At 33.7% G+C, this 11,940-nt stretch overlaps 1 protein-coding gene across 1 annotated transcript; it reads right to left on the reverse strand.

Moving 5' to 3' along the window:
* Window positions 1-6,443: 6,443 nt before the first annotated feature.
* LOC139876100 (mitotic-spindle organizing protein 1A-like) lies at window positions 6,444-6,770 on the reverse strand. Its single transcript, XM_071863400.1, has 2 exons — window positions 6,536-6,770; window positions 6,444-6,454 (listed from the first exon to the last, which is right to left on the reverse strand). Exons 1-2 carry the CDS (start codon window positions 6,768-6,770, stop codon window positions 6,444-6,446), a joined length of 246 nt encoding a protein of 81 aa, XP_071719501.1.
* Window positions 6,771-11,940: the final 5,170 nt, after the last annotated feature.

Raw genomic sequence — 11,940 nt, forward strand, 5'->3', positions numbered from 1 at the left:
GATGTACATACTATTGGTATATAAACTTCAATGATCAGCTTTTAGCAGCCCTTAATGAGTCATCAAACATGTGGGAACCATCATTTGACAACTAGCATGACTTATGAGCAAGAAAACAAAAACTAGTAACCTTATATTGACTAAACATTAGGCATTTTTTTCAAACAAAACACACATCACATTTCTTTGATATTTTTCTTCATCTTAACTCTCTTTAAACACAAGAACGTCTCTACTTCAGTAACATTGATAATCTAGGTCAATCTAGCTTCAATTTCAATCAAAAAAACATCATCATTCAAGAACACATCAAGAACACTTCGAAAAAATCCTCTCAAGTTTGCTAGATTACTTTCAATCTTGCAAATTCATTTCAAGTGATCATCCAACCTCAAGAAATCTTCATTTATATCAGTAGGTGTTCTTTCTAAATCAAGGTAATAATTATATTTAAGCTTTGATTAAAATTTATAAACATAATTATCTTAATTCAAGTAGTAATCTTACTTGAACTTGTTTTTTGTGTCATGATTCTACTTCAAGAACTTCCAAGCCCTCAAAGATCCTTTGAAGCTCTAGATCATTTCTCATCATTTCCAGTAGGTTTACCTACTATACTTGAGGTAGTAACTATGTTCATAACATCGTTCGATTCTTACTTATATAACTATCTTATTCGAAGAAAATAACTTGTAATCACTAGAACATAGTTTAGTTAATTCTAAACTTGTTCGCAAACAAAGTTAATCCTTCTAACTAGACTTTTAAAAACACTTAAACACATGTAATATATCTATATGATATGCTAACATAAGGATTTAAAACATGTAAACACGAAGAACACCGTAAAACTGGACATACGCCGACGTAGTAAAACCGGGGGCTGTTTCGGGTTGGATAATTAAAAACTATCTTAGACTTTGATTTAAAGATTTATATTTTGGGAAAATAATATTTCATATAAACATGATAACATATCCAAAAATTATGGTTAAACTCAAAGTAGAAGTATTTTTTTTTTCCAAAATAGTCATCAAGATGTCGTTCTTTCGACGGAAATGACTACCTCTTCCAAATATGGACTTTTAACCTGTAACTCCTACTATAAACCACTACTTTTTCAGTTTAGTTCTAAATACTACAGTTCATTATGAAACCATAGCAATTTGAAACACTTAAAACCGATTTGTAACGAAGAAGTTATGGGCAAAACAATATTGGTTAAAAATGGCTAAAATAGGCTACGGGATTTTTTATACAAAATCTATACTAACCATACCCTAGCTAACTTTTATTGTATTATACATGTATTCTAACATGTCATGAGTATTTTCTTGTAATATACTAGTCTCGATTTAATCCGAGACAATATCATGTAATCTTGACTAGTTAAGACAATAGTTACACAATACGTCGGATAAATCGAAAGATACCACATACACAATACGTCGAGATTACTTCAAAGACAATAGATGTATTGTGGGTCATGATTGAGTCTTATACAATACGTGTACACTATGTTTTGATTATTACATGGTGATATTTTGAACTATATATGTACTACTAACATTGGACTACTAATTGTGGACTACTAATTGTGGACTACTAACGTTGGACTACTAACTTGACAACTTAAATCATCAACACGTAAATAAAAATATGATGTGAATGTATTTCTATCATACTTTGATATATGTATATATTTGTTATAGGTTCGTGAATCGATCCGTGGCTAAGTCTGATTTTCGACGAATTGAAAATTTGTGAAAGTGAGTTTCATTACTCCCTTTTTACATATATTTTTGGGCTGAGAATACATGCGCTATTTTATAAACTGTTTTACGAAATGGACACAAGTACTAAACTATATTCTATGGTTGGATTACGAATACCGAATATCGCCCCTTTTTAGCTTGGTAGCCTAAGAATTAGGGAAATGGCCCCTAATTGACGCGAATCCTAAAGATAGATCTATGGACCTTGACACGTCCCCTTCGGGTTATGAATCCTTTAGTACTTCGATTGATATATACTGATTGCGACGGTCGGTATATAGCATGCAGATTGCGAAATGCCTGTATGCGGGGAATATTCTATATGCATCCTGTTAGTTCGGTTACCAAGTGTTCACCATATGAATGATTTTATCTTTATGCAGATTGCGAAATGCCTGTATGATGATTATGGAAATGAAAATGAAAATGAAAATCTTGTGGTCTATTAAATTGTTAGAAATGAATATTTATGATAAACTAATGAACTCACCAACCTTGTGGTTGACACTTTTAAGCATGTTTATTCTCAGGTATGAAAGAAATCTTCCGCTGTGCATTTGCCCAATTTAAAGATATTACTTGGAGTCATTCATGACATATTTCAAAAGACATTGTGTTTGAGTCGTTGAGTTCAACAAGATTATATTAAATTAAATGACAGATTAAGTCATTTATAGTCTGATTATATTGTGAAATGGTATGCATATTTGTCAACTATCGTTGTAATGAAAGTTGTCTTTTAAAAACGAATGCAATGTTTGTAAAATGTATCATATAGAGGTCAAAACTTCGCAATGGGACCAAATGTTATTGTATTCGTCCATATGGATTTGGACGGGCCATTACAAACTTGACCACAAATGCTTATCACTCTAAAGGAGAAAAGTTCAAAAGTGCTTCTCAAAAATATCAGCACTCCTATCTATCTTAAATTTTCCGAAATTTCGAATAAAAGACTTTAAAGACTATATTACCTTTTCTCACCCCCCTCAAAACAACTTCACCACCACTCCAAAAATTCCTTTTGACAAATGACCTAGAAGCTATGGTTACTACCGTTCTCACATTAGTAGCAAGGATTTGAGTCTTTATCAAGCCTATGACGATGGGTGCAACATGACTGGCTATGAGTAAATTTATTTCTTAGATCTATAGGGAACCCTAAACACTTGTGTGATTTGAGTGACCCGTGAAAGCTAGCCTAAGTCATGTAACCTCCTCGCATGCTTGCAGAGATAGTTTCAACCCCAACATAGAAAACTTACCTTACCTTTCGCTCTTATAATAAAAAGCAAACCGCTTAGGCTATTAGAAAAGAAACTCCGAAAAGATTTCTTACTGTAAAAACGAGAAGTTTGCTTGAGCACAAGCAAAGTCTAAGTGTGGGATATTTGATATCGGCTAAAAAGTCACGTTTTCACCCCGGTATTAAGACCCAAAAACAATAAAGTTCAAAACTTTATTGCCAAAATACACGCTTCGTCGGTTAAATTTGAAGAACAAGTGATTACGAAGACGGTGTAAAAAGAATCAAGAGAATTGGAGCTAAAACGAAGATTCTAGAGCAAAAACGGTGAAAGACAAGAAATCGAGTTACGATCTAGTGAATTCAGCAAACCAGGGAAGGCCAAACGGCTTGTCAAACGGCCAGACACTAGAGAAAACATCCTGCCACATGACCAAGGCAAACGGGTACAAGAAACGGGCTACCTGGCAAACGGCCTCTGCAAACGGCCTGCCAAACGGCTTGCCAGCCGTTTGCAGGCAAATTTCAAGTCTATTTAAAGGGTATTTGTCATCCATTTTTACACACACTTCAATTCACTTCTTTCTCTCTCTTTCTACAATATTAGTCATGCTTTCAAGGTCTTCGACTCCGTGCGGGAAACCTAACACTCGGAGAAGAACGCCGAAGATTGTATTAGGAGCGGTCTGGAGTTTGAAGTTGTCACTTTTGTATTCGGAACTCGTTTAATCTACTGGTACTTCTATCCTTTGTCTTTATATAATGTTTTCCATTATTATGCTTTGTGATATTGTTGCCATGATTAGCGAGTAGTTATCTTTAGTGTATTCTATGATATAGTCAGTTATAATACCGAAATAATATTATGGCTTGTATATGTTGTCGAGATGCTTTCCAATTATGCTTTAAACTCAATCGCTTTTCCAACTAATAGAACGTAGTTATTGGCTCTAGTATTGGGAAGTCCCGAACCCCGATTCAGAGTACACTATCTGTGTCACCCCTTGGTAAGAGAAGTCTATCGGATAAAACGTAAGTTTGACTGAGGCACACCGGTTGTAGTAAGTCCACCGAGCCTTGGATTCCGACTGAGGACCCTTTCGTAGTGAAACATCTAACTAGACCCCTAATACATTGTCGGTCCTAGACCATGCTAGTGTAGTCACCAAGCATATAATCTTCGTACATGCACGCTGAAGCACAACGATTGTTGTAAGCTGTACCTCTGCTAAGTAAGGCCATGGAACCCGGTCAGTACTGATTAGTACACTTCACCATAACGCAGTCTCAAGCATTGCACCCTGCTTGAGGGATTCTTGGTTAATTAAGGAACTGTTTGTTTAAACACATAAAGGATTGGACCGTTAGGATAACCGAACGCGTTCATGGAAATCAAAACCCGACTTGGCCATGGTGTTCTTTATGGTTAAACTCTTTTAAAGGACCTAACTATCTTTTAAACTCAATCACTAACGAAAGCATCGAAGCACATCACGTCTCTCGAATATGGCAAACCCTGTATTCTATTATGCTTAAGAAATTTTAGACCTTTGTGGAATGTTAATACGTCACCCAATCGAGTCGCTCAATTGAATGAGCCGTCTGAACGTGTATGCCTGTAGTTAGACTGCACAGGTGTCGGGGGTAAGGGACATTGCTGTCTATTCAGAATCTTCAAGCCTATCGCATTACCCAGTGACATGTCTTATCATAGGGGCGTTTAGGACCAGTGTAATGAATACTAGGTCACTACCTATTTATGAGCCATCATTCCATAATCTCGGCAAAGTAATTGACGAAATCATAGCATGCGCTTGTTTTAACCTTATCTGAATTACAAATTTTATCGCATTTACTTTACTTTATCTTATAAACTAGAAAACCCAAAATTAGGTAACAAACCACTACTCCTTCACGTTAGGATTATCTTAAGCTTACTTATAGGTTCGATTCTACTGATATCTCAAAAATACGACCCTAGGACATACTTCCCTTACTCATAATAAGAAGTAGTAAGATTTAGGTCCCGCTAAATATAAATTTAAAACTATTGATCGCTACCTTGATCAGCTGACTCTGACGTTGTGCGACCTGACGACACCGCATAAATAAAACCGTCCTTTCGGCCGTATCATTTGTGGCCATATCACATGTTATAAAGTCCTTTAATCATTCGAAAAGTATTTGAAAATTTGTAATCATAAGTCGGTAAAACGGTTTCTTAAAATGTTCCTAAGAGTAACCTATCCATGGAAGTCTCGTGTGCGCATTACTGTGGCACCCATAATGTGGCATTGACCGTAGCAGTGTATTTGTTATATCTACGGCGTCTTCTTTTGATTACCCGGTAGTTGGTATGAGCTCTTTGTTATTTGATTTTGATAGGAGGCGTATGGACCGATCCTAGGTATTTTGTTTTAACGGTAGACGTTTATCGTAGTGTCATACAAAACGTCACCGATATGAATGATTAGTGAAGTAGCTACCCTGTGATTTCATTTTAATACTTTGTTACATATTTGTTTGACTCTTAGTGCATTATTTTATGAAATTTGTATATTATTCTTTGTACAAGACTTTAATATATTGACATATTCGGTATTGTGTTTTTATACCTACTTTGTGCTTTGCTTTGAAAATAAGTCCGTTTTGAAATTAGTGTTGCATGTCATACTATTCTCTTGTCTTTGTTATATCCGCTCACTAGGCTTTGGCTCAGTCGTATTCTTTGTTTTCCTTCTTATACGACAGGTAATCAAGGGGCCGTTGGGAACGAGGGAAGAGTGTAGAGTGGAGTGAACTTAGCACATTTACCTTAGAGACTACGTTCCAAAATTTAGTAGCTTATTTTGATTTATTAGTACTTTTGAATAAGTTTGTTAGCTTTGGTTTTGACTATGGTTTAATTTTGAATAAGAATAACGCCATTTTTCCTTTTAAGTTTCTTTTATTTAAGATTTATGGAATTTGTAAGATAGGGTCTTTACAACTAAGCCGAGTAATTAAATTCGGTCAAACTCGGTCAAAACTTGAACAAGACTTAGGATTACTTAAAAACTCGATCAAAATTGATGAAAGTTAAACTTGGTCAACATCCAAGTACTCCCCGAATACATCCTAACAAATCCCAATTGAGTACTCACTGAGTAGAGAGACTTGCAACTTTGAATATTATATAAGAGAGATATATAGCTCTTCATTTTGTCTGAAGTATAGCTAATTAATGATTAAAAATTATCAAAAGAGAATTTCATAATATATGGCCATTTACCTTTTCAGCAATATGAGATTTTACTTCAACATTAAGATATCCAAAGTTTTATCCCACACTTTTGATGATGCACAAATCACCTTGTCTCATGATATACAATTAGTAAATATAAATAAAATTAATAATAATACAATGTTAAACATGATGGACATTAGGGAAAGGCTGAAATATGCAACACATTGACATATTGACATAATATCTGAAATTGTAACATTTCACACTTTATTAATCTCGAAGCATTACCTAAAGTCCTTGCATAATCAATGAGTCGATGTAGTTGTGGGCAACGGGTGTTCGATGGTGAGTCTCTACAAAACTCCTTAACGACTGCAGCAAGTGCTTCGGGGTTTAACCCGAGATCACAAAGCGCAATGAGCACAGAAATTGCGTGACGATCTAACCCTGTATCGAGAATATTCGACATCTGAAAAACTAACTCAAGTGATTCTCGAGCAGTTTGTGCAGCATTTGTATTCATGAACGAACACGAAGCTTTAAAAAGTATCTGTGAAAATTCAAAATCCTAAATTTGAGAGAATAAATCATATATCATGTCAGCATAACATACTACACACAAAAATGATAAGTTTTTTTTGGGAAGTTATCCCACATCGATCATGGACAAATACAGATGTACCCATATAAGTGTAAGGGGAAGTCCCTCTATCACCAATTAGTTTAGAAAATGATGAACTCTTGAACTTATATGTTGCACATATTGTTAGACAATACGATTTATCAATTATGTCATGGTATCAGCCTAGTCGATCCTCTCAATCACCATCTTCTATTTTCTTGATCTTTTTTCTTCTCTTCTTACGAAAAAAAATATACCTCGGAATTTTTTTTTTGTACCATTCAACGTTAAGTCTTCTTCAATCTAAAAATTGTAAAAATCTTTTTTTCTTCCGCTACTTTATTTGTTTACTCTAAATTAATTCCCCGTATTTGTTTGGTAGTTGTTCCATTTTGAGACACCAACATTACTATTTAATTTTCATACGTGTCCTTGATTGAAGGTAAAGATCAATTCTATAGCATCCTAAACGTTTTGCTGCTTCTTCTTATTCTTCTTCTTCTTATTCTCCAAACTTTCTTCAATTTCTTTTCTCAAAAAAAAAAAAAAAACATCATCTTCTATATTCTATTTTTTGTCGTGTTCTGTTTTGTCCACCATGTGTGTCGTTAGGAGAACCTTGGAAGAAGCACCGTCTGACGTGTTCGGGTAGCACACTACTCGTGAAGTTAGTACATCGTTTGAATACGCATTATCAAGAGCATGAATTGTCCGTTGTTCAAATCTTTTTGCACCAAGCTCGAGTTGGTTTTCTACCTCTTCGCTTGAGGGGGGTATTAGAGGTATTAGAGATTACTTAGGGACCAAGTGTAGTGACCCGAACTTTTCCATGTTTATATATATTAATTGAGATTGATATTTACATGATTAAATGTTTCCAACATGTTAAGCAATCAAACTTGTTAAGACTTGATTAATTGAAATATGTTTCATATAGACAATTGACCACCCAAGTTGATCGGTGATTCACGAACGTTAAAACTTGTAAAAACTATATGATGACATATATATGGATATATATATATAGTTAACATGATACTATGATAAGAAAACATATCATAAAGTATATTAACAATGAACTACATATGTAAAAACAAGACTACTAACTTAATGATTTTTAAACGAGACATATATGTAACGATTATCGTTGTAAAGACATTTAATGTATATATATCATATTAAGAGATATTCATACATGATAATATCATGATAATATAATAATTTAAAATCTCATTTGATATTATAAACATTGAGTTAACAACATTTAACAAGATCGTTAACCTAAAGGTTTCAAAACAACACTTACATGTAACGACTAACGATGACTTAACGACTCAGTTAAAATGTATATACATGTAGTGTTTTAATATGTATTTATACACTTTTGAAAGACTTCAATACACTTATCAAAATACTTCTACTTAACAAAAATGCTTACAATTACATCCTCGTTCAGTTTCATCAACAATTCTACTCGTATGCACCCGTATTCGTACTCGTACAATACACAGCTTTTAGATGTATGTACTATTGGTATATACACTCCAATGATCAGCTCTTAGCAGCCCATGTGAGTCACCTAACACATGTGGGAACCATCATTTGGCAACTAGCATGAAATATCTCATAAAATTACAAAAATATGAGTAATCATTCATGACTTATTTACATGAAAACAAAATTACATATCCTTTATATCTAATCCATACACCAACGACCAAAAACACCTACAAACACTTTCATTCTTCAATTTTCTTCATCTAATTGATCTCTCTCAAGTTCTATCTTCAAGTTCTAAGTGTTCTTCATAAATTCCAAAAGTTCTAGTTTCATAAAATCAAGAATACTTTCAAGTTTGCTAGCTCACTTCCAATCTTGTAAGGTGATCATCCAACCTCAAGAAATCTTTGTTTCTTACAGTAGGTTATCATTCTAATACAAGGTAATAATCATATTCAAACTTTGGTTCAATTTCTATAACTATAACAATCTTATTTCAAGTGATGATCTTACTTGAACTTGTTTTCGTGTCATGATTCTGCTTCAAGAACTTCGAGCCATCCAAGGATCCATTGAAGCTAGATCCATTTTTCTATTTTCCAGTAGGTTTATCCAAGGAAATTAAGGTAGTAATGATGTTCATAACATCATTCGATTCATACATATAAAGCTATCTTATTCGAAGGTTTAAACTTGTAATCACTAGAACATAGTTTAGTTAATTCTAAACTTGTTCGCAAACAAAAGTTAATCCTTCTAACTTGACTTTTAAAATCAACTAAACACATGTTCTATATCTATATGATATGCTAACTTAATGATTTAAAACCTGGAAACACGAAAAACACCGTAAAACCGGATTTACGCCGTCGTAGTAACACCGCGGGCTGTTTTGGGTTAGTTAATTAAAAACTATGATAAACTTTGATTTAAAAGTTGTTATTCTGAGAAAATGATTTTTATTATGAACATGAAACTATATCCAAAAATTATGGTTAAACTCAAAGTGGAAGTATGTTTTCTAAAATGGTCATCTAGACGTCGTTCTTTCGACTGAAATGACTACCTTTACAAAAATGACTTGTAACTTATTTTTCCGACTATAAACCTATACTTTTTCTGTTTAGATTCATAAAATAGAGTTCAATATGAAACCATAGCAATTTGATTCACTCAAAACGGATTTAAAATGAAGAAGTTATGGGTAAAACAAGATTGGATAATTTTTCTCATTTTAGCTACGTGAAAATTGGTAACAAATCTATTCCAACCATAACTTAATCAACTTGTATTGTATATTATGTAATCTTGAGATACCATAGACACGTATACAATGTTTCGACCTATCATGTCGACACATCTATATATATTTCGGAACAACCATAGACACTCTATATGTGAATGTTGAAGTTAGCTATACAGGGTTGAGGTTGATTCCAAAATATATATAGTTTGAGTTGTGATCAATACTGAGATACGTATACACTGGGTCGTGGATTGATTCAAGATAATATTTATCGATTTATTTCTGTACATCTAACTGTGGACAACTAGTTATAGGTTACTAACGAGGACAGCTGACTTAATAAACTTAAAACATCAAAATATATTAAAAGTGTTGTAAATATATTTTTGAACATACTTTGATATATATGTATATATTGTTACAGGTTCGTGAATCAACCAGTGGCCAAGTCTTACTTCCCGACGAAGTAAAAATCTGTGAAAGTGAGTTATAGTCCCACTTTTAAAATCTAATATTTTTGGGATGAGAATACATGCAGGTTTTATAAATGATTTACAAAATAGACACAAGTACGTGAAACTACATTCTATGGTTGAATTATCGAAATCGAATATGCCCCTTTTTATTAAGTCTGGTAATCTAAGAATTAGGGAACAGACACCCTAATTGACGCGAATCCTAAAGATAGATCTATTGGGCCTAACAAACCCCATCCAAAGTACCGGATGCTTTAGTACTTCGAAATTTATATCATATCCGAAGGGTGTCCCGGAATGATGGGGATATTCTTATATATGCATCTTGTTAATGTCGGTTACCAGGTGTTCACCATATGAATGATTTTTATCTCTATGTATGGGATGTGTATTGAAATATGAAATCTTGTGGTCTATTGTTACGATTTGATATATATAGGTTAAACCTATAACTCACCAACATTTTTGTTGACGTTTAAAGCATGTTTATTCTCAGGTGAATATTAAGAGCTTCCGCTGTTGCATACTAAAATAAGGACAAGATTTGGAGTCCATGTTTGTATGATATTGTGTAAAAACTGCATTCAAGAAACTGATTTCGATGTAACATATTTGTATTGTAAACCATTATGTAATGGTCGTGTGTAAACAGGATATTTTAGATTATCATTATTTGATAATCTACGTAAAGCTTTTTAAACCTTTATTTATGAAATAAAGGTTATGGTTTGTTTTAAAAATGAATGCAGTCTTTGAAAAACGTCTCATATAGAGGTCAAAACCTCGCAACGAAATCAATTAATATGGAACGTTTTTAATCAATAAGAACGGGACATTTCAGTTGGTATCCGAGCGTTGGTCTTAGAGAACCAGAAAATTTGCATTAGTGTGTCTTATCGAGTTTGTTAGGATGCATTAGTGAGTCTGGACTTCGACCGTGTTTTCTTTAAAAATGATTGCTTAACATTTTTGTTGGAAACTATTTATTTTTAACATATGAATATTATGTGATATATTAATCTCTTAACATGTTTGATATTATGTGATAGATGTCTACCTCTAGAACAAGTCCCATTGACTCACCTAATAATAATGAAGAGTCAAATGTAAATTGGAATGATTTGTGGACTGATTCACAAGTTCCCGAAGAGGAACCGGAAGAAGAGTCGGAACCGGAAGAAGAATCGGAACCTGATGAAGAAATAGAACCGGTGGGGGAAATAATAAAACGGTTAAGTAAAAGAAAATCCTCAACCAACCGACCAAAGTTAATTATGGTCAATGGTGTTTCCGCCAAGGAAGCAAAATATTGGGAGGATTACCAATTCTCCGATGAATCGGATTCCGACGAAAATTCCGATGATGTTATAGAAATTACCCCAACTGAATTTAAAAAGGCAAAAGAAAATAATAAGGGAAAGGGCATAAAAATAGAGAAATCTAATTCCAACCCCGATGAACTTTATATGTATCGTCAACCCCCGAAGTCCTTAAGTTGTAACAATGACCCGGGAACCTCTAAACCACCAGGTTTTTCTAAACCAATGTGGACAACGACTGCTCGTATTAGGGGAACATCATATATCCCTAGAAACTTGGCAAAACGAACCAAAACCGAAGAAGAAGAAACGAGCGAGTCGGAATAAGATAGTTGTATTCGTGTGGTGTAATATATGTAATATAGTGTTCTTATGCTTTATGATATATGTAAAAATTGCTTGTATTAATAAGTATTTTTTTATGAATCTAACTCTTGTCTATTTTACAGTTTAAAAACACAAAATGGATAGATAACCCAATATTTTAAGAGACCTACCCGGAGACATGATTGATGAAATCTTGTCTAGAG

The sequence above is a fragment of the Rutidosis leptorrhynchoides genome, chromosome 11 (genome assembly GCF_046630445.1).
Source record: "Rutidosis leptorrhynchoides isolate AG116_Rl617_1_P2 chromosome 11, CSIRO_AGI_Rlap_v1, whole genome shotgun sequence".
Taxonomy (NCBI): Eukaryota; Viridiplantae; Streptophyta; class Magnoliopsida; order Asterales; family Asteraceae; genus Rutidosis; species Rutidosis leptorrhynchoides.

What these genes read in the sequence shown, in the direction of transcription:
- LOC139876100 (XM_071863400.1), bottom strand. Translation starts at nt 6,770, where the DNA reads ATGAATACAAATGCTGCACAAACTGCTCGAGAATCACTTGAGTTAGTT.